The sequence below is a fragment of the Podarcis liolepis genome (genome assembly GCF_965112155.1).
Source record: "Podarcis liolepis genome assembly, chromosome: 6".
NCBI classification, from domain to species: Eukaryota; Metazoa; Chordata; class Lepidosauria; order Squamata; family Lacertidae; genus Podarcis; species Podarcis liolepis.
In genome coordinates this window covers 5,133,981-5,156,718 of record NC_139559.1, presented here as the reverse complement: position 1 = coordinate 5,156,718, position 22,738 = coordinate 5,133,981, and the positions used below count along the sequence as shown (strand labels likewise).

General features: G+C 48.0%; 2 protein-coding genes across 12 annotated transcripts in view; both read right to left on the bottom strand.

The window, feature by feature from the left end:
• Nucleotides 1-313: 313 nt before the first annotated feature.
• On the bottom strand, nucleotides 314-9,198 carry LOC310708749 (tigger transposable element-derived protein 1-like). Of its 8 annotated transcripts, none has more exons than XM_083507514.1 (6): nucleotides 9,058-9,179; nucleotides 8,749-8,805; nucleotides 6,471-6,581; nucleotides 4,869-5,118; nucleotides 4,660-4,767; nucleotides 314-3,628 (listed from the first exon to the last, which is right to left on the bottom strand). In XM_083507514.1, the coding sequence occupies exon 6, from the start codon at nucleotides 2,786-2,788 to the stop codon at nucleotides 1,163-1,165; it is 1,626 nt and encodes a 541-aa protein (XP_083363640.1). In that variant the 5' UTR covers nucleotides 2,789-3,628; nucleotides 4,660-4,767; nucleotides 4,869-5,118; nucleotides 6,471-6,581; nucleotides 8,749-8,805; nucleotides 9,058-9,179; the 3' UTR covers nucleotides 314-1,162. The 8 variants fall into 8 exon arrangements, with proteins under 8 accessions (XP_083363640.1, XP_083363644.1, XP_083363643.1 ...); XM_083507518.1 differs by having other exon boundaries at nucleotides 4,671-4,767; XM_083507517.1 differs by lacking the exon at nucleotides 8,749-8,805 and having other exon boundaries at nucleotides 9,058-9,198.
• A 3,038-nt stretch (nucleotides 9,199-12,236) lies between these two features.
• Nucleotides 12,237-22,738, bottom strand: part of CSNK2A1 (casein kinase 2 alpha 1) — a 45,097-nt gene continuing 34,595 nt past the window's right edge. For all 4 annotated transcript variants that reach the window (XM_083507653.1, XM_083507654.1, XM_083507656.1 and 1 more), the window contains 6 exons: nucleotides 21,983-22,093; nucleotides 20,267-20,368; nucleotides 18,220-18,320; nucleotides 17,587-17,735; nucleotides 16,168-16,254; nucleotides 12,237-15,237 (listed from right to left, as the gene is read on the bottom strand). In XM_083507653.1, the coding sequence (XP_083363779.1) occupies nucleotides 15,122-15,237; nucleotides 16,168-16,254; nucleotides 17,587-17,735; nucleotides 18,220-18,320; nucleotides 20,267-20,368; nucleotides 21,983-22,093 (666 nt within the window). In that variant the 3' untranslated portion in view covers nucleotides 12,237-15,121. The remainder of the gene's footprint in view (nucleotides 15,238-16,167; nucleotides 16,255-17,586; nucleotides 17,736-18,219; nucleotides 18,321-20,266; nucleotides 20,369-21,982; nucleotides 22,094-22,738) is intronic.

The following is a 22,738-nucleotide window of genomic DNA, read 5'->3' as shown; positions in this document are numbered from 1 at the left end:
TGATGGAAGGGGCACTCCTTTTGTTGCCTGAAGGCACCATGATTTAGCAGATGCTTCTACTTACGGAAAGCGATGCTTCCCCCTCTTGCACTGTCCTCTGTGCTGCTCCAACCTCCCAAAGCAGATTTTCATGAGACATGGGGAAGGGAGCAGTGGCAAAAACAGCTGACACAAAGCCCCCTCTGTGGATGGAACGCCTCTTTCAGGTGTTTGGAAAAGTCTGCAACCGCAGCCGAATGGTGGATCAAGCAGCACACTGCCTACTCTGATGAACCCCTCGTTAATAAACAATAAAATATGAAAACCCAGCAAAAAATCTGAAATAATTTTTATTTTTAAATTATCAACTTTAATGCATTAACAAATGTAAGCCTCAAACGTGTGTGTGCTTATTGATCTGCCTCTCTCCGTGTCGTATCTATATCCATTTTGAAATACAGTGGTACCTCAGGTTACGAACTTAATTCATTCTGGAAGTCTGTTCCTAACCCGAAGCGTTTTTCCCACAGAAAGTAATGGAAAATGGATTGATCCATTCCAGACAATGCAATACAACCCATAAAACAAAAAGTTAACATGAGTTTTACTATCTAATGCAGGGGTCGGCAACCTGCGGGGGTCATTTAACCGGCCCATGGACCCCCGCCGCCCACTTGGTCGACTCCTGTGCACTGTGCTAAACCAGCACAGAGCAGAGTGGGGACCGCCTTCCGCGTTGCTGGCCGGCTTCCCATTGGCTGCAGGAAGCTCCTGCAGCCAATGGGAAGCTGCGCACGCCTCCTCCGTGCCAGAAGGAACACTGGAAATAGCGTTTGTGCATGCGTGCACTCCAGCCCACCGCGGCTTCTACAGGACCGTGAACCGGCCCAAACCACAAAAACTTTGCTGACTCCTGATCTAATGAGACCACTGATCCATCAAATGAAAGCAATAAAAATGTACTGTACTGTAAAATCAATAAAACAGTACTGATGATTTTTAAAAAATGAAAACGTGGTTTTTTTCTTACCTACACTCATGATAGTCATTGCTTGGATAGGGGGGTTGGGGTCCTCTTCAAGATTCACAATCGGCGATTCCTCTCCTGCCATTCCTCTTCTTTTTTTTACACCACTGCCACCTACACCACCGCTACCTGGTTCAGACTCACTAGATCTCTTCCTTACCAAAAGAGTTTCCCTTGAGACTTTTGCCGAAGTTTTAAGATTTGTCTAAAGTGAGACATAGCGAAATCATTGAAAGTGTTTGTGGCATGACTTACAGCAGCTTTATCAGGGTGGTATTTTTCAACAAAAGCTTGCATTTCAGCCCATTTTGCAAACATCTCTTTGATTTTTGCTGTAGGTACACTTTCTCTGCTCTCCTCCTCCTCCGAAGACATTTCCTCAGCTGCCGCCTTTTGCTGCTCCAGCAGAATGTTTTGAAGTTCTTCGGCGGTGAGCTCAGCACCGTGCTCCTCCACTAACTCCTCCACATCAGCACCACTCATCTCCAAGCCCATGGAATTTCCCAGAAACACAATATCCTCAACAAGAGGCACATCCTCTTCAACAGCCTCCGTTGCATGTTCTGGGACAACATCTGGCCACAATTTCTTCCATGCTGCCTGCAGAGTTTTCTGAGTCACATCCTTCCATGCTTTGTCTATCATATGTAAGCAATGGAGGAGATTAAAATGATTCTTCCAGAACTCTTTTAGGGTTAGCTCTGTGTCTGAGGTCACCTCAAAGCACCTTTGGAAGACTGCTTTGGTGTAAAGCTTCTTAAAATTAGATATGACCTGCTGGTCCATGGGCTGGATGAGAGAAGCTGTGTTGGGAGGCAAAAACTTTACACTGATGAACGCAAACTCTTCCATCAACTCGTCCTGCAAGCCTGGAGGGTCACTTAGAGCATCGTCCATAAGAAGCAGGCACTTCATTGGAAGATTTTTGTCCTGGAGGTATTTTTTCACGCTCGGCCCAAATACTTCATGAACCCACTCGATAAAAAATTGCCTGGTTACCCGAGCTTTGCTGTTTGCCCTCCACATCACATGCAACTTGCTTTTTATGACATTGTTCTTCTTAAATATCCTGGGGTTCTCAGAATGGTAGACTAGCAAAGGCTTCGACTTGAAATCTCCACTTGCATTCGCACATAATAAAAGGGTCAGCCTGTCTTTCATGGGCTTGTGTCCTGGCAACGCTTTCTCGTCCTTTGTGATGTACGTATTCCTTGGCATTCTCTTCCAAAAGAGGCCTGTCTCATGACAGTTGAAAACTTGCTGGGGAACGAAGCCCAGCGACACAACGTAATCTTTAAATTCCAAAACAAATTGGTCAGCACCTAATTTGTTGGCGCTGGCGGCTTCAGCATGTTTACCGTGGATCCCACTTCTCTTCTTAAATTTTTCGAACCACCCTCTGCTCGCCTTGAAACTCTCAATCTCAGCACTTGCGCCAGGAGTGTTTGCGACGAGCTGGGCGTGCAAATGTAAAGCTTTTTCGCAAATTATGCTCTCAGTAATGCGTTCGCCCGCCAACTGCTTTTCGGTTATCCATATTAAAAGCAATTTTTCCATTTCTTCCATCGTCTGTGTTCGCTGCTTGAGTGTTTTAACACCCTTCGCAACGCTGGCCCCCTTAATGGCATCCTTGTTTTTTAACATGCTACAAATTGTCGATTTGGCCATACCAAACTGCATTGCCAGATCACTTACACGGACCCCACTTTCATGCTTGGAAATGATTTGCTTCTTTACCTCCACCGTTATCACGGTTCTCTTGCCTTTGCTACTTTTATCCATGTCTGCAGCCCCCCAGTCAATCAGTAAGAAGCTGAACTGGGTTCCACACAATCCCCAAAACAATGGAAGAAGGCAGAGTCCCCCAAAAGGAAGGAGCAAGGCAGAGACAAAGGCACAAGGCAGACTCACATAAACAAATCCCAAAATCCCTTGCAAAATTTTCAATTCCCACCTCCCACAGGGTGGGTGGGTTTACCTGGCCAGGTGCCACCCACCTTGCTACCAGCTTACTGGCAAGGGTCAGTAAAGGGCTAATGTTTTCTGGCCCAGGCTCACTAGGTTCACCGCTGGATTTCGCTCTTAGGTAGTGTTCCTTACCTAATTTTGGGGGCTGGGGTACAACCTGCTGGGCCTCCTGCGGCCGGAACCTGGTAGCGGAGACCTAGCTCTGGGCCACGGCAAGGCCTCCTGAGACCTCCCGTGGGCAGAACCCGGTAGCGGAGGCCTCGGTAGGTGCCAGGGGCTAGCTCCGGGCCACGGCTGGGCCTACCGAGGCCTCGTTCACATGCCGAAATAAATTCACAAGCAGGAACACTCAGTTCCGGGTTAAAAGTGTTCGTAACCTGAAAATTCGTAACCAGAGGTACCACTGTAATGAGATGGCGTTGAGGAAATATGAACAAGCCACACTCCCCAGTCTGACTGTTGAAATCCAATTAAAGCTGCCAGATGTGTTCTGACTTTGTTCTTCCTTGCAGGTAGTCTGACAAGAAAACGATTATTTGCCAGCAGGGTATATTCATAAGAGGCCGTGCATCGCTCACTCACTCAACAGTTCTGTGCTTTCATGAAGCTTTGAAATACTGGGAATTCCAAATCTAAACATGAAATCTTCTGAACCTATTACAAAAAGAAAGAAACGTTAATGCTGTACATTCCGCATCCATTTCAAAAGACTGGGATAGGCAAAGTAAAGCAGTCCCCTGGGGAATTCCTAATCGAAATCTGCAGTGTTTATTTTATTTTAATTTCTTTTTATAAAATCTGCAGTGTTTAAAGGCCAAACGTTCAATGACATTTCAAAGTGTGTAATCAGTAAACATGTTTTAATTTGTAGGAATTTGCCCAGAGTGGCTGTGGCAACCCAGTCAGATGGGTGACATATAAATACATAAATACATTGTTATTTATAGCTGGGGGTAGGTGCATGCCCTCATATTCGGAGAGGCAGGAAAGTCTGGTACCAGTGTCTGCAGAAAAACTGTCCTCAGAGCCCACAAAGGGTTCTGAAGCCCATGGACGGCAGATTGTTGCTGTGGCAGCTGCTTGGACCACTCCCTGCCACAGGAAAGGCGGGCAATGAATTTGACACAGCTGCAAAGAGCTTCATGGGTTGAGCCAGGAAGAAGAGAATTTGTGTAGGTCGAAAAAACTCTGGTTACCCCAATGAGCAGAGCAAAAACAGGACAAACTGGAAGGGGACGTTAAAACAAGCATGACATCCCCCATGTAGATCAGTTTGTAAAAGGTAAAGGGACCCCTGACCATTAGATCCAGTCGTGGCCAACTCTGGGGTTGCAGCACTCATTTCGCTTTATTGGCCAAGGGAGCCGGCGTACAGCTTCCGGGTCATGTGGCCAGCATGGCTAAGCCGCTTCTGGCGAACCAGAGTAGCGCACGGAAATGCCGCTTACCTTCCCGCTGGAGCGGTACCTATTTATCTACTTGCACTCTGACGTGCTTTCGAACTGCTAGGTTGGCAGGAGCAGGGACCGAGCAACGGGAGCTCACCCAGTTGCGGGGATTTGAACCGCCGACCTTTTGATCGGCAAGTCCTAGGCTCTGTGGTTTAACCCACAGCGCCACCCGCGTCCCACAGTTTGAGCCTCCTATAAAATCCAGTTTAACTGCTGGACTGTACCTGTTCTCACCTGGTTCTCACCTCAACTGCTGGAGAGACTCCTCTTTAGGCCGAAGCATCACCATGCATTTGGTATATATCCATGGTGCTGGCAGCTGTGTGTTTAGCCAGGGAAGGCCTAGTGGGAAGAAGCAAAATTGGGGTGATGACATTGTCTTCTTCTTTTTCACGGCCTGCACATCTCTAGGAAGCACCTTGGAAGTTAAGTGCTCTACTCACCAGCACACCTCCTGCTCTGCTCTATTTGCCATCAGATTGTCATCCTGGATAGCTCACTTGGTTAGAGCGTAGGGCTGATAATACCAAGGTTGCAGGTTTGATCCCTGTTATAGGGCAGCTGCATATTCCTGTACTGCAGGGGGTTAGACTGGATGATCATGAAGGTCCCTTCCAACTCTAGAATTCTTTGTGTCTAAATGAAGGTCCTTCAGAAGGTTAACCAAAGGGCAGCATTCCAAACACGAGAAATCTGGGCACAAGAAGACAGGGAAATTTTTAAGAGGCAGATAAAGAGATCTCAGTGCTCAGGCAGATAAGGTTACTAATCACAAAGTTAAAAGAAAGGTTTATGCCAAAGAGGTAGCCCCTCTGATGAGATGGTACCTGTAGGACACCAGCTCATAAACTCCCTTTGGGAAACCCTGTAAACCAGTTTGATCCTCCTTTAAATCCAGTTTGAATCAGTTTACATCTCGCAATGAAACTGTCCAACCTGAACTAAAGAACAATGGCAAGAGAAGTTGATGAACTATGCAGAACTGGCAAAAATGACAGAAGAACTAAGAGAAAAAGACAACAGAGACTTTGAAAAAGATTGGGAACCATTCATAGTATATTTGCAGAAACAAAGAAAGTCAATAGACTTGATGGCAGGATTTAAATAAACATCCACATTATTAGCATCAGAAAATGTTTGAAAGATAGTGAAATAAGATGATGTATTGAATTTTATTTTTATGTTTTTAAGGTTTGATGTTATGTTATTAATAACTTTTTCTGTTGAGAGATAGCAAAGCGGGTGAAAATAGAAACAAACCAGAAACGCAAGTTGGGGGAAGCCTTGGAGGGGAGGGAGGGAGGAATATATAGTAAACGTTAAGAATTTGAGATGTATGTAATGAACGAAAATGAAAAATGAATTAATTTTTTTTAAAAAATAGAAACTGTCCAACCCGGAGGTATCAAGCAAATGGGTTACAGTGGTCAGGCTCTCCTGGCCCAAAAACTGACCTAGCTATCTTACCAACCAAAACAGATACAAGACAGTCTTAGCCAATGAGATAACCCAAGTCCAGAGATGAACCCAGCAGCATCCCTAGAGTATGAGCCTGTGCCAAATCAACTGCACCAGAATCATTTGTGTGAATGAGTTAATGAGAAATCCAGACTGTCCCAAATCTCTCCGGTAACAGGGCTCCACTCAGGGGCTTTTTTTGGGGGGGGGTGTCAGGGGAGGTAAACGCTAAAGGGTTGGAGAGGTAGGAGAGTCTGGCACCAGTGTCTGCAGAAAAACTGTCCCCAGAGCCCACAAAGGGTTCTGAAGCCCATGGACGGCAGATTGTTGCTGTGGCAGCTGTTTGGACCACTCCCCACCACAAAAAGGCGGGCAATGAATTTGACACAGCTGCAGAGGGCAGAGTCAGACTCGCTAAGAGGAGTAGCTGTGTACTATTAGGCTTTGGTCACTACAACAAGCAAAAGAAAAATGGGACAAACTGGAAGCAGATCCTAAAACAAGCATGTTCTGAACTATGGGACACTTTGTAGGCTAGTTTGATCCTCATTCAAACCCAACTTGTGTTGGGTTGTATCAATTCTCACCTCACTCTTCCAGATCATCCCACTTTAGGCATAAGGATCAAAACACATCTTTCTTATTTGCTGTGTTACGCAGGAGCTTGTTCTGGTCTCCCATTATTGTGCACTCCAAGCCTGAGAAAGATGAAGACAGTTTAGTTTTTAAACATATATACTGAGGATTACCACGGTGCTTAGAAAGATAGCTGAGGTTACTAACAGGAAACCCTTTAAAAAAGTTTATGCCAAAGAAATATACCTTATTCCCAGTTCTGCGATAGAGATAATCAAGTTGCATTTGTGGAATTACACAAATAATATAAGCAGAAGCACATTAACCTCATTGCACAACAGAACTGTGTTTGTAAGGTAATTAACGCCTTTCTGTTTGTTTTTAAGTCACTGGTTTGCCCTTGGCAAGATAAGAGCAACTAGTCAAATGTAATAAAAAATGTGAAATAAATAGCTTTTATCCTGCACCACCCCAACTTTAGCGCTGGAGGCTGCACCGAGGTCCCTGGTGGAGAGGAGAAGAGAGGCAGGAGCCATATAGATTTGTTGGGTTGAAATAACAACAGACGAGTAGCAAGTGTCATGTGAGAGGCATCTCTCGGAGCAAGTCCCGAGGAGAATATTTTATTGAATATTACAACATTGCCACAGGTGCGCTCATTGCTGATTGGTTAACATGAATACAATGTAAGGGCATTAATCATGAAGGTTGGGAAAGGGAACACATGGTTACTAATGATTGATATTGCATGACTTGAAAGAACATAACAATTGCAGTCTGTAGATGTGGTCAACAATGCATTGAGAACAGGTCATGGTACACTGTTTCATGAACTCAATGGGAACTGTTCAGAACATTCTCAGACTCATGTGCAGAGGCAAAAACTTCCCAGCATAGATTGTTGTAACCGATTGCTTCAATACGATATACGATATCTTTATTGTCATTGTCCCATGCAGAACTACATAAAACTACTACAAAACTACATAAAACATTCAAAACCCCCTAAAAACTCTAAAACCCCATTTTAAAATACACTTACTATAGAGACTCCTTATGCTGCGTTTAGAACCAGAATTGCATTTGGGTAGAAACTGTTTCTCAGGCGGCTAGCCCTGGCCTTTATAACCCTGTACCTTCTTCCAGAAGGCAGAAGCTTCAAGTTACTAGAAAGGAGATTTTGGCTAAACAAACGGAATAACTTTCTGACGTGAAGAGCTGTTTGACAGTGGAACAGTCTCCCATGAGAGGTGGTGGACTCTCCTTCCTTGGAGATTTTTAAGCAGAGGTTGGATGGTCTTCTCTCATGGATGCTTTAGTGGAGTTTCCTGGATGGCAGGCGGTTGGACTAGATGACCCTCAAAGTCCCTTCCAACTCTATGATTCAAAAGCTGCCCTCCTCTGCAAGGGCCACGGGGCGCCAGGCAGCTGCTCTCCCACTTGCCAACTCCCAGCGCCACATCTGATCCTTTATACCAGGGGTGCCCAAACTTTTTTCAAAGAGGGCCAGATTGGATGAAGAGAACATGCATGAGAGCGGACCAAAGTTGTTGACGTTTTTTATTAGGACTGAGGTGGTTGAGCTTTTATTATTATTATTTTACCCCAAAGTTGTTGCACTTTTTTTAGGATTGAAGTTGTTGAGCAGGCATAGGCAAACTTGGCCCTCAAGGTGTTTTTGGGAGACTACAACTCCCATCATCCTTGACCACCGGTTCTGATAGCTAGGGATGATGGGAGTTGTAGTCCCAAAAAACACCAGGAGGGCCAAGTTTGTGTATGCCTGCTCGATGTTTTTAAGACTACAACTTCCATCATCCCTGATCACCAGTTCTGATAGCTAGGGATGATGGGAGTTGTAGTCTCAAAAACACCAGGAGGGCCAAGTTTGCCTATGCCTGCTGTTGAACTTTTTTTAGGATTTAAGTTGTTGAGCTTTTTAAAGGATTTTACCGCAGGAGATAGAGTGCCACAGGGGCCGGATTAAACCGACCGGCAGGCCGGATTAGACCCCGGACACGGACATTGGAGATGCTTTACACAAAAATCCGGAAAGAGGTTTCTGGGTCCTCCTCCCGGTGGCCCCTTTGCAGCAAGGCAAAAGAAGGGGTCGGGGGGGCTGGTGGGTGTGGCGAGGCGGCCCCGCGCCAAGGACAAAGCGGGGCGGCCCCAATCCCGGCTCCCCTCCCGCCCAGCCGGTTTTCCCTTCGCCCTTTAAGTTTATACGAAATAAATTAAAAGTCAATAAATTGAAATAAACCTCCCCAGGATCTGGGAACCCAGACTGACCTATTTCCGTCTTTCCCGGCGGCCCTTCACTCCTTTCCCCGCTTCGCACACGTGCGCCTAAGGGCAAAAGGAGGAACCGGAAAGGGCCGTCGCGCGGGCTGATGCGTCACTTCCCCTGCGACGGGAGAGCGCTCCCGCTCGCCCTCGACCGCCATTGGGAGGAAACCGCTGGCGCCATCTTTGTGGAGGGCATTTCTCCCTTTCTGCTCACCCCGCTGTCCCTCCCCAAAATAGAAATTCAGAATAAGGGCCGAGCACCCCCTTTTCCCTACCTCCAGGTCTCTCCCCCGTTTTCCTGGCCTCGGTTACCTCAGAAATCGCCTCTCCGCAGGCTTACAGAGCGAAGCTGCGCGCGCAGCTCTTCCCTTTTTCTATCTCTAGGGCTCGAGCCTTTCTTGTCTTCGACCTGCGCCCCGATCAACCGGAAGCGGACGTTAGAGGAAAGGGCGGAGCTTGGCGCTAGGCAACGCAGCCAAGGGGCGGGGGCTCCGGGGACCTTTGGCCCCGCACGTCGATGCTGGACTTCAATTCCCATCAGCCCCAGCAAGGAAGACTAATGGCAGGGGATGATGGGAAGTGTAGTTCAGCAGCATCTGAGGGGATTAAGGTTCTCCACACATGGCCCACGTGGCTGCTAAAGTCTCATTTCAGTCCAAGTATATACAATTTATTAAAATTGTTTGATAAATTAATGTATCAGCTTATTACATTTATTATATATATCTATATCCCTATAGATATATATAATTTATACTTCATCACAGGGCAGTTTGCAACATAAAATGGTAAAGTTCTGGCCAATTCTGTGCATCTATTAAGTCCAGGGGCCTTATTCCGGCCGAGGGCCAAACTGCCTCCTGGGCAAGCTTTCGGGGGCCACATTGTCATTGGTGGGCAGGGCAACCAAAGCAGCATTTCCCTTTGGGTGCAGTAGCCTCAATCCTACAAAGGCTTGTGCAACCCTCTCTATCCTCCACCCATTGCCCAGCCAGACAAAAAGACTCAAGGAGGGAGCGCAAAATCCCCCTTTTCTGTCTGCTGCTCCTCCTGGGGCTACTGAGCAGAGAGGAAGGTGGGTGGGCAGTCCCAGCTGGGGCCACCACACAGCAGCCCCCCAACCAGGGCGATATCACCAGCAACTGGCATTCAGAAGCCTCTGCACGAAGGAAACAGAGCAAAGCCTGTGGTGGCTAGTAGCCATTGAAAGCCCTTTTCTTCCCTGTGAATTTGTCCCAATTCTCTCTTAAAGCCATCCATGTCTGCGGCCAACGCTACCTCCTGTGAGAGCAAATGCCAACTAGATGGAGACATGGGCAAGGTCTCGGTTTTCAAGTTGATGTCCTACTTGAATTTTACCGTAAATAGCCTCAATAACCTCTTCATGGATCACTGCCTTGCAAAGGGGCTTGAATAACTCAGAGAAGCTATGAAACTATGCCAAGCAGAGCATCCAAGATGGACAGGTCATAGTGGAGTTTTGACCAAACGTGATCCACCTGGAGCAGGAACTGGCAAGCCACTCCAGTATCCCTGCCAAGAAAACTCCATGGACAAAAATTGATGCTTTTGAATTCTGGTGCTGGAGGAGACTCTTGAGAGTCCCATGGACTGCAAGAAGATCAAACCTCTCCATTCTGAAGGAAATCAGCCCTGAGTGCTCACTGGAAGGACAGATCCTGAAGCTGAGGCTCCAATACTTTGGCCACCTTATGAGAAGAGAAGACTCCCTGGAAAAGACCCTGATGTTGGGAAAGATGGAGGGCACAAGGAGAAGGGGACAACAGAGGACGAGATGGTTGGACAGTGTTCTCGAAGCTACCAGCATGAGTTTGACCAAACTACGGGAGGCAGTGGGAGACAGGAGTGCCTGGCGTGCTCTGGTCCAGGGGGTCACGAAGAGTCGGACACCACTAAACAACTAAACAACAAGAAGCCTCGAGAAGTTGCTTATAAGCGGAGGCCCTGTTACCCAAACGCTCGTTATATGAAAATTTACTTATCCAAACACAAGGAATCAGTACCCAAACCTCACTACACACGCAGCAGATTCAATGTCCATTCCGCTGAACCTTTGTGTTGTGCTGTAAAAAAAATAAGCAGGCTTAAGTGAGCCTTATTTTTTGTTTTGCTGGTCTGCGGCAGTCATTTTGCCTGAAATTATGGTGGGGAGGACGGGGGAGAGGTTGGACATGTAAGAGAGCATTTTTTTCCCTTCCATTGTTTGCAAGGTTTCAGAGGGTTCCCCTGGTTTCTTCCCCATCATTTGGAGGTCAAAATTCTGGGGTCAGGAACAGTTTTTCTGGGGAAACACAGCCAGATGGGCTGGGTATAAATAATAAATTATTATTATTATTATTTGAGATTTCCCCACAGGAATTAATGGAAATCGTCAACTCATCATGCAAATGCTCGCCAAACAATTTATTGAGAGCATATTCTGTTTGGAAAGCGATCTCTGTATCTTTGAAATAGCAGAAGGGTTCCAACCAAAATTAAAATGAAGGGAAGGCAGGAGTGACTGAACAATTAAAAAATAATTTTTATCCCATCCTCTTTTTGAAGATGGACAGGGTGGAAAAGTGAAGATGATAAACCACTCAGATTGGGTCACATTAGTCATATAGGATGACCCAGAAAGGACTCTTTATAGCTCCAGAGCTGGGAGACACCAAATAAATTTTACCGAAGTTACAGCAAAAGGAAAAAAAGCAGATGGAGCTTCATCACCCTCTGCTGGCCAGCCTGGTCCAAAGAAAGTAGGCACAACATCGCCATTCCATTCTTTGATTAGCAGGACACAGAAAGAACACAACCAGTTGGCTGGTGACTTGGCCTGGTCAATACTGCTGCAAATCTTGGATGCAAGAGCTTTTTTTTGTGTGGCGTCCGTCTGAGAGATAATGGAGGGCACCTCCAGAGGTTAAGTCAAACCACTGGAGAATCAGAGCCTGCTGTGGCTGCAGGGACCGGTAGCTGCAGGGTAGCTGCAGGGACCGGTGGCTGCAGGGACCGGCTGCAGGGACTCATAACTTCCTCCTGCATTGTTTTGGCTATGTTTGCAACACCGAAGGGACCTCCCCAGGGTGCAAGCCTGGGAGGTATGTATGGAGGTCCTGGGATGCCCAGATGACAAGACCTCTCTCTCGGCCTCACTGATGGGATCCACAGGAAAGCAGGACAATGAGTTTGGCACCAGCTTGGCTGCAGGAGTTGCCAGGATGAAGCATACAAGGTGCAATCCAACCACCTTAGGGACTCCACTCCAGATCTGTGTGAGGTTTACTCCTGAGCCTTTTCTTCTCCTGAGGATATCTTGCAAGGCTGCAGAGGTTTAGGGTCAGAGAGTTCCTTCTCCTAGATGGGCTTCGTTCCCAGGTGGACGACCTCCACCTGCCCCTCACTTCCCTCTACCACGTGCGGAAATCACAAAATCCCTGAGGATTCCCTACTATGCCTGCTTTTAAAATGGAGCGACTACTGGGCTGGGGTGTAGTTTAGTTTCAATTATTTTATTTTAAAAAAATTAAAGACCTCCATGGCACAACTTCTTCCCAGCACAGTTAAGGGTTAGTTCTGAACAAGTACAATACAATTACAACCAATAAATTCAAAAGGAAAACAACAAAATAATAATAATAATCTAAATTTCAACAGATAAAAATAAAAAGGATCACTTCAAACAAGATTAAAAAAAACTTTTTCTTTTCTTATTTTTAAAAAAACTTTTTTTAAAGTTAAGTTGCCAACAAGACTATCTGTATTGGCAATTGATTTTCCTGCCATCTAACACAATGCAGGGGGGGCGGGGGCGGTGAAACCAGGAAGTGCTGAGAAATCCTTTTAAAAAATGTGTTCTGATACAAGGTATACAGATGAGGTAATTTACAACACAGATGCTGTTAACAATCTGCAGTTTCCTCGCGCTCCTTTCAAGACTGCTGCTTTGGTGGGCAGCAAAACTGGCATTAAGGACGGAGAAGGAAATTTGCTTGCATCGCTCCCTGAATCAGAAACCTCCTGCTCTCCCCTCACCTTCTCATGATTTAAGGTTGGATGCTTACTGAAATTTGCGCCCTGTGTGGGCTCTCCTCTCAACTGGTCTGCGACGTTAGGATACCCTTTTGCCAAGTTAAGGAGGTGACAGGAGGGAAAATTATCGCCTGCTTGAAGAGGTGTTTTGTAGGTCTCTCCATGCCGGTGCAAAGATGGGCACAACATTTCTGAATGCTGAATCTTTCAGTCACCGACTGTTGCCAAGAAGAGGTTGTCTAGCGTGGGCCTAGCTTCCACATCCAGAGGAGGCCATGAACCACCACAATTCCCCACCAGAGTTTCCATTAAGCTACTGCCGCGTGAATTTTTAAGTCCGAACTAACTTTCCAAGGTGGTGGTGGGGAGGCCACGGAGAACGCAGCTCAGGGTCTCGTGTTCTTCGCTATGCAATTCACTCATGCTTCGACCACACCCTCAAAAGTGTCACAACCCAGAAGAACAAAAACGGGGGGGAAAGCAAAGTTAATAAAAAAAGGAAGAAATACGTGGTTACCTAACTCCGACTCCCAAAAGTTGCATATATTATTGAAAAATCAAGTGATCGGTGCTCCCCCGGAGGCAAACCGCCTCTTGAAGTGGTTGTCGAACGAGGAGGCAACTCTGGAGGAAACGGGGAGGGGCTGCTGTGCCTCCAAGTCTCCCCCATCAGTGGTTTGAATCAGCATGCAGAGAGCCACCCCTCTGTCCATCCTAAACTCCAGCGCTGCTGAGGTGCAAAAGGAAAAACGTATGCCGAGGGTCCGTGAGCTTTGGCTTGTGAGATGCTTCTGGTAAGGCTTCTTAGCGCTGTTTGCTACTAGAACCAAATCTGTGCACGGTGCAAAATAGACAGTGAAGGAGAAGCGGCCTGACCCTGCTCACCCACCTACCCCAAAGCCCCCCCTCCCGCTTCGTGGATTGGAGGGCCGCACGCTGAGTTTTAAGAAGCGTGGCGCTGGCTCAGGGAGAACCTCTGCACAGGAATCGTAAAACCTAACCTTTTGATAAATTAAAAAAAAAAACCCCAACAGTTTTATTTACATCAAGGAATTCCAACACTGGATCTTTCAGCATAGGAAGAACAAGAGTTATATACACACACGCTCACACGGGGAAGCAGATGCTTTCCACGGCTAGGGTTTCTGACAGGTCTACCATCTTGTTCTTTGCTCTCTTTTCCTTTCTCTGTCAAAGTCTCGAGGCTGTTCATACCTCCCCCACCCCTCCGCTTTCTATTTACAAGACCACGAGTTAGGTTAAAAATAAAACGAAAAGCAAAAAACAAAACCCCAGCATTCAGCGGCATCTCTCGCCACATGGCACGTGAGAGGAAGGTGAGTAGGTGAATTGTCCCACTGTCAGTTTGCATGGTCCAGTTTGGGCGGAACCAACCAGCCAACCAGAAGCTTGAGTTGCTTTTAGAGAGAGATACCCACTGACAAATGCATTTCCAAAATACCAAACCAAGAAGACATTGATGGATCTTGCCAGGGGGCAGCGGGGAAGAGAGAGCGACTTATGGGAAGATGCCAAGACTCCTTTCAAGGGGACAAGGCAGCTTCCTTCTGACTTGGATCCGAAACGTGAAAACTTCCGAACGAGGACACGTGCAAGGGGGGAGGTGCTGCCGGTGAGCCACGGGGGCTCACAGGAGAAGACCCCATTCCTACACGGAAGCTGCCGTCCCACAAACCTTTTGCTGCAACTTAGAATATTTATTTTTTGGTAGCGGAAACTCCTCCCACTCTAGCTGTCAATCGCAAAGAGGCAAAAACGGCACAACCGCTGCTTAAAGACCTTCGTCCGTCCTGGCTGCCTTTTGAGGAGCACAACGCAGGAATTCCCAAAAGGGGGAGAAAGCGAAATGTCCTTGCAAGTCTCACCCCTCACCCCATCCCTGACGCGGCATCAGCCAGCAGAAAGGAACGGGGAAAGAGGGAGAGCTTTCCGGCAAGAACCGAGACCCTCGAGATACACAGGCGTATCGCCTTGGATCTTACAAATAATAAAACGAACAGGGAAAGTGTTGGGGGCGGGGAGAATTGTCCACGAAATACTCCATCTGCAGATTTTGTCAGGGAACCCCCTGAGATACGAAAAGTTCAAGTAAAAAAAGGGGGGAAATCGGCCTATATATTTTTCTTTTTTTTATGACTGAACTACTATAAATCCACAAGCAACTGTTCAGACATAACTCCTCCAAAGCATTCCATCCCCTCCCTTCTCCCTCCCCACAACGCGGGCCACAAGCGGCTGCTGTTGTCCTGGGGAAGGGGGTGGAGGAACGACCTCGGCCCCAACCCGGCTCCGGTCAGGCATCTGGGAGACGGGGTGTCCTCCTCTACTGCTGGGCTCCTGCGGCAGCTGGAACTGGCATACCTAGGGTGTTGGCAGCAGCTATCACAGGCGAGCCCGCTAGAGGCCCCAGGGGTGAAGACGTTGGCACTGAAGAAAGCCCTAGATGGGAAGGAGAAGAGTGTTAGAGCCACAGAGGGGGCAGTTTCGTGTCAGAGTGCGGGGCCAGTGGCCCTGTCAGAGCCCAGCACCTTTGGGCCACTGCAGAAACGCTAACTGACTGCTGAACACATAAGCCAGCCACACAGAGAAAGCATCAAGGTAAAGGGACCCCTGACCATTAGGTCCAGTCGCGGACGACTCTGGGGTTGCGGCGCTCATCTCGCTTTATTGGCCGAGGGAGCCGGCGTACAGCTTCTGGGTGATGTGGCCAGCATGACTAAGCCGCTTCTGGTGAACCAGAGCAGCACACGGAAACGCCATTTACCTTCCCACCGGAGCGGTACCTATTTATCTACTTGCACTTTTTTTGGAGTGCTTTCAATCTGCTAGATTGGCAGGAGCTGGGACTGAGCAACGCAAGCTCACCCCGTTGCCCCCGTTGCGGGGATTCGAACCGCTGACCTTCTGATCAGAGAGCCCAAGGCTCAGTGGTTTAACCCACAGCGCCACCCGCATCCCATAGAAAGCATCAAAGCAATGCTTTAAAAAATAAAAAATCAATCTGCGATGGTTCTTTCGCATGTACCACCACCTGACGATTAAGCTATCAAGTGATAAGCGAGCCATGTGCCAGCCAGCCCCTTTGGGAGTCCTGGCACTTTGAAAGCAAGTGGGGAAAATGGCACTGACACTTGGGCTCTGTCTTTTGTGTATCTGTGTTCCAAATGCTTTCTGGAAACTGATTTGGCCACAGTTTGTTGTGGGAAAGCAGCATAAACTCAAATCAATCAACCAAACTCATGCAAACAGCTGGAACAGTGGGGTTTCAAGCATTTCCCAGACTGTACCACCTCTGGCTGTGGGATGAGGCTTGCCCGGCAGAGGCCCAGTAGCCCGTGCAGACACGAGCGTGGCCGATTGTGGACCCACCTGACAACATACTGGCGCTGCTGACAGGGGTGCTGCTGCCCGGCATGTTGGTTGAGCTCATCCGAGCCTGGTCCTTCACTATGGGGTCTGCAAAACACAAACAAACCAGGCATCTTGATTAATACAGGGGGTGGGTGCACTCCCGTTATTTCTGAATCACACATATTGCATGACATTCAACTGATTAGATCTGGGTGATATATTGGTAAATTGTCTGAAACCAGTATGGCAATACCGGTTTCAGACATTATGAGCTGGAAATGCATTGCGGTGGCCGGGAAGCCACGATGTATTCCCTGCCCAAATTGCCCGCAGACAGTGGGGAGGAAGCAGCAGCTGAAAAACATTCCATACATCACGATATATCAGCACACTGTGGTATTTAGCTGCTGGTATATCACAATGTTGAAAACCAGGTATCACCCAGCCCTACAGCTGGTGATCACAGGTTTCATTTATTTAAGCAGGGAAGTCTCCAGCCACGGAGGCTGTGAAGAGAAGCTGGAATATGGATGGGAAGGCCTGGCAAGAATCCCATGTCACACATGCAGCCTTGCATATTGGGAAGGCAAGTATTGCTGGAGATGCAGCTTGGTGGTTTGGGTTTGGCATGACAACTGCTGAATTACTCTCTGTTTCCTAACAGCTATAGTTCACACAAGTTGCAGAACCCAGGTTTTGTTGGTAGGTGTGAAAAGCCAGGGCTGCTGCAGCGCAGAGAAATCTCATCCCTGAGCTGGAGGTTATCCGGATGGAGGAAAAGAAGGCAAGGCAAACTGTCTGCCTCCTCTTAAAAACATCCCTCATCAGGATGGCAACTCACTGGTAGATCAATTGTGGAGTGTGATTTGGGACCGGTGCGATCTAAACAGGTTTCACTATACCCAAGAGAGCTTCCCACTGGCGGGGATGGGAAAGGGGGAAGCAAAATCCGCAAACACTTTTATTCCCACAAGTCCTTGTGACAACAGGACATACACAGGGCTAGTCCTTTAAAAGAATACACATGTTCCACGGGGCCTCTTTTAAAAGACTCACCCTGTAATATTGAGACACAAAGCAGCATCTTCGGCTGCAAAATGGCCTGACAGTCAAGAGGCAGATTCTTCATGAATATGGAATATTTTCACAAGAACTGCAGGATTCAGCTGGGCTGTTTCGTAAGCTCAGGGATGGGAGGGAACGGGCAGCTTACTTCCCCCCACCTCCTTTTACCGCCCCAAATCAAGCTCGGCTCCGATGAGATTTTGCCATATGCAGCTCACAGATTTTGAAGTTATTTTGTGTGCCACCGCCAACATGGCTTTTCAAGGAAGGAGAAACGGGCTCAGAATGCCCTTTCTGGTGTACCTCTCCCTCCTCCTGACCGTTGCCCCTTTGAAAGTCTGAAAAGCTAGGCCCATGGAGGGCCAGACTCACAGAAGTAAGGGTGCTCCATGGCTTCTCTCGCCGTCAGACGGGATTGGTGGTCGTATCGCAGCAACTTGTCCAAGAAATCCAGGGCCTCGGGGCTGACCAAATGCTGATTCTCGCTGTGGACGAAGCGCTCCCATCGCTTGCGGGAATGCCTATGAGCCAGGCGGGGGGGAGAACACAGAGTGAATGGATGAGTCCCCCTTGGACAGCCTCTGTTAACCTTACCAGCATACAAGTATTTCTGCACGTTGTCAGCGACTCTTAAGAATGGAAAGAGGAACGCACACAAGTAACTCAAAGTCAAGTCGCCTGCCGTTTCTATAGCGCCTTACAAAGCAGTTTCAACACTGCATCGTTTTGGAGATGCAAGTGGAAGGAAGCGAAAAGGACATGTCCCTTCCAGACCTCTAAATAGACAAAAAGAGAAGACATCTCAAGGCAGCCCTGTCTAGGCATGTTTTTAATGTTTGATGCTTTATTGTGTTCTTTTATCTGTTGGAAGCCGCCCAGAATGGCTGGGACAACCTAGTCAGTTGGGCAGCCAACTATTATTATTATATTATTGGTTTATGGAACTGGGGAGGGGATGGCCTCAAAAAGTTTGGGAAGCACTGTGTTAAATCAATCTCATCTTACCTGCCCAAGATGTCGTTGAAACGGGGGTCAAGCTCAATGTTGTATTTGTCAATGTAGTCGTACAGGTCTTCTGTCCCGAGCACCTTAGCTATTCTCACCAACTGTGAACAGAAGGCGTAAGCCAGCATGTGGAATGTAGCGGCTGGGAGACGGAGCAACGAATCGGGGAGGCCTCCTGTTCAAGTCTTGCCTCTGGCACGATCTCACTTTGGGCAAGGCACTCTTCCCTGTCGGCCTCAGTCCGTCCACCCACCCACCAATACAGGGAACAACATTACTGAGTTCCCTTACAGGGTCACTATAAGGATCACAGCTAAGTAATAAAGGCCAAGCGCTCTAAACCCTTGAAAGCACTATATGAGGGTTAATTATAATGACAGCTCATCTTTATATTTTGAGATATTTATGTACCGCCCTGTGTACAAGCCACAGGATGGTTGACAACAAGCAAATGGGATTTTAAAAAAAATCCATAAAGCAACTAATGCTTTTTAAAAAAAACAAGTAGCAAATCAATAAGGAACAGCTGCTAATAGCAGCAGCCATCAGGTTTCTCCTTCTCCAAATGCCTGCTGAAAAAGATGTGCCTGAACTATAGAGAGACGGGGCAAAATGTACTTCATTAAGGAGCGAGTTCTCTAAATTCACACAAAGAGCCTCCCTGTGTCAGCCACAGAACAGGCCCATGTGACACCAAGTGCCATTAAAAAACCTTACAATGGGAACACCAATCTTGACTTTGGTGAAATGTGATTTCCCCAAATAAGCAGCTTCAGCTGGAAGACGGTGATCACAGCCACTTCAGGCACCAGGAGGTTAACTTCCCCCATGGCAGAAACACGAGCTTCTCGGGGCAGTTGTGAGATATTAGAAAACAGGATATGATCACTGTCACCCACCCGACAATCCCTGGCAGCTGCTCTTCGTTTCCCCGTCAAAGAGTATTTGCAGGGCAAGTCAAGAGCAGTGGCGTCGCAAGCTGGGGGCGGGGGCGGTGAACCCCAGGTTTCACGCCTGGGAGGGTGACAAGAAGGCACCCCGTGGGGTACTTGCCCAGGCGTGGAGGCGCGAGCAGCCATCGCGCCGCCACAGCCGCACATGGAAGATCCTCCGTTTGCGGCTGCAGCCGCGAGCAGAGGATCCCACCGTCTGCACGGCTCTCGGGCGGCGCCGGTGGCAAACCACTACGTACAACGCATGCGCGGTGTTGTGTGCATGCGCTGTGCGTAGCGATGCCGCACATGTGCTGTACATAGCGATTTGCCACCGGTGCCACTGGAGCGCCGTACAGACGGCAGTGGGATCCCTACTCCCTTCCTCGCTGTAAGCGGCTCCCGCTTTGCTGCTTTACAGCGAGCTGGGGGGGGGGGGAGGATGGACGGGAGCTGTGGCTCCCGAGAGGATGAGCTGTGCAGCTTTGCCAGCGCCCCAGCAAAGCGACATAGCTCCCCCCTTTCCTCTGACGGCTCAGGGTACTTGGGAGTCGCGAGAGTGGGGGCGCAGAGACGTAGGAAGGGGGGGCGGACATTCGGCACCCGCCCGTGACTCCCAAGCCTACCCCGAGCTGTCGATGTGGGGGGAGGGTGTGACAAGAAATATTCCACACCGGGTACCACCTGGGCTTGCTACGCCTCTGGTCAAGAGATCTGTTTGGCAAGGGAGCCTTGGATGAACATGGGCTGGCATTAGACTGCACACCCAGTGACGTCTAACTCTTGAGTCTGGCTTAGCCGAATACCACCCATGTACATTGCTGCATGTCACCTTGCAGCCAATACGTGCTAGCTAAAATCTACTGGAAACCGCAGAAACCAGATTGAAAGAGAAACTGAAATTTATATCTGTGACCCATTCATATGTGCAGGTCCTAACTGGAGGTGGCGGCGATCAAATGAGAAACGTGCATGTGAGCCAATCCAGTGAATTCTTGATTTTTCCAACCCTTGGGAAGCTGAGAACATGCAGAACAGAGACGTCACGGAGGAAGAGAAAGCCCTGTGCCTGAACATCACCATCATGTCTCTTTCACTCTCTCTCTCTCTCTCACCTGATCATAGTTATCATGACCATGGAAGAAGGGCTCCTTTCGGAAGATCATGCTGGCGAGCATGCAACCCAAGCTCCACATGTCCAAGCTGTAGTCGTACATCTGCAAAGGAAGCAAAAGAAGGCCCATCAGTCTGGTGCACTTAGCAGGCGTGAAAGGGGCAAAAAGAACACTGCAAACAAAGCCCTGTTGTGTGTGAAGAAGAAGAGAAGAGTTTGGATTTGATATCCCACTTTATCACTACCCGAAGGAGTCTCAAAGCGGCTAACATTCTCCTTTCCCTTCCTCCCCCACAACAAACACTCTGTGAGGTGAGTGAGGCTGAGAGACTTCAGAGAAGTGTGACTGGCCCAAGGTCATCCAGCAGCTGCATGTGGAGGAGCAGGGAAGCAAACCCAGTTCACCAGATTACGAGTCCACCGCTCTTAACCACTACACCACACTGGCTCTCCCCATGACAAGTTGACAGAAAAACACATCCCCATGACAAGTTGACAGCAACCAGCTTGGCACAAAGAAAATACGCACTACAGGGTGAGGAGTCCCTGTAGTTCTTCAGGGGTTACTCAAATCTGAATGTTCACTGGAAGGATTGGACTCTCCTTCACTGGAGGTTTTTATGGCTGGTTGGCCACCTGTCATGGATGCTTTAGTTGAGATTCCTGCATTGCAGAGGGTTGAACCCTTCCAATTCTACGATTCTGTGTTAGTGGAACCAGGCAGAGGGCCTTCTCGGTAGTGGCGCCAGCCCTGTGGAATGCCCTCCCATTAGATATCAAGGAAATAAGCAACTATCTGACTTTTAGAAGACATTATTGTATTTTAATATTTTGCTGGAAGCAGCCCAGAGTGGCTGGGGAAACCCAGCCAGATTGGGGGGGGGGTTATAAATTATCATCATCATCATCATCATCATCATCATCATCATCTAAAAGCAGCCCTGTTTAGGGAAGTTTTAAATGTTTGATACTGTAGCGTGTTTTTAATATTATGTTGGAAGCAGTCCAGAGTAGCTGAGGAAACCCAGCCAGATGGGCGGGGTATAAATAAATTTTTATCATCATCATCATCATCATCATCATTATTGTTCTTTCAAGGAACAACACCCAAGAGAGAGAAGCAGATTCTTTCATCTGCTGAGACCACTGCCATGTTACAAACAGGGACAATCCATACCTGATTCAGGCCCAGAGACTGGTCCATTGGGAAGAATGGGGCACTTCCCCACCAACCTCAATCTCATCCAAGCCAGCCTGCCTTCTGGCAATCAGAGGGAGGCAATGGGTGTCACCTTCTTCCTCTTTTAGTGTCAGTGTTGACCTTGCAGAACTCAGCGAGGAGGAGCACGGTGCAGGCAAACCAGAATTAGTTGACTCCGGCTCCACCTGCTGGCAGCCTCCTGCCTTACACCCCTGCAAGCCCCAGATGGGCAGCAGCCAGCACTCTTTGGAGCAGAGTAAACGAAATGAACCCTCCATCAATTCCACACCCAAACTGAAAGCTAAATAGGTAAGGATGCAGTTAGCACCAGGGGTGTCTAAAATGAGAATCGAAGGAAATGCAGTTCTACCTCGAGGGGAAGGGGGAAAGAGAAACGTTCAACTGATTTTTCTAACCGTAGGGCTGAACGCGCCAGTACTTGAGCCTGCTTGTGTTCTTAAATTGTTTGTGCTGCTTTTCCACAAACCTGATTATTTCCGTAGCTGGGACAGTTACCTGATAATCTACGAGGAGCTCTGGGCCTTTGAAGTATCTAGAAGCCACTCGGACATTGTACTCTTGGCTAGGATGATAGAATTCAGCCAAACCCCAATCTATTAGCCGGAGCTAAAAAGGGAAAAGGGAAAGGAGATTGAGGAGGAGGAGGAGGAGAAACCTCTTTACCTTGGCCTGCATCTTCCAGTGACTGTGCAGATTGCTTGTTGCAGGAAATAACAGCATCAGAAATAAATGGAATGTTATGAAATGATGCGAAGATTTAATTGAGCGGAAGCGCAAAACGTAACTGACACCATCTGGCGTGGTCAGGGACAAAAATAGTGCAATCGAACTATTGAACTGTGAGTGAGAGGGAGGAGTAGGAGGGCAGAGGATAATTCTGCTCTGATGAGTAGCCAAGGCCTGGAAAATAGGAGTCAAGCCACCAAAAAGCAGTGTTTCTCAGATGAAAGATCAATAATTACAGCAATGAATAGCTTCGGCTCAAAGTTCACACAAGGGTAAATTAGACGAGCAGGCAGGGGGAAGAGAAAAATACAAAACGGAAGAAACTGAAAAAAATCAATTTGACCCTTGAAGAGTTGAAATGGGAGCTGCAGAAAACATCCTTCTTCCTTCTCAGCACACCATGCACCAGCCTTTGCCCAACCTGGTGTCCTCCCCAATGTTATGGACTGCAACTCCCATCAGTCTCAGCCAGGGCAGCCAATTCTCAGGGGCTATGGGAGCTGTAGTCCAAAATGTCCAGGAGGA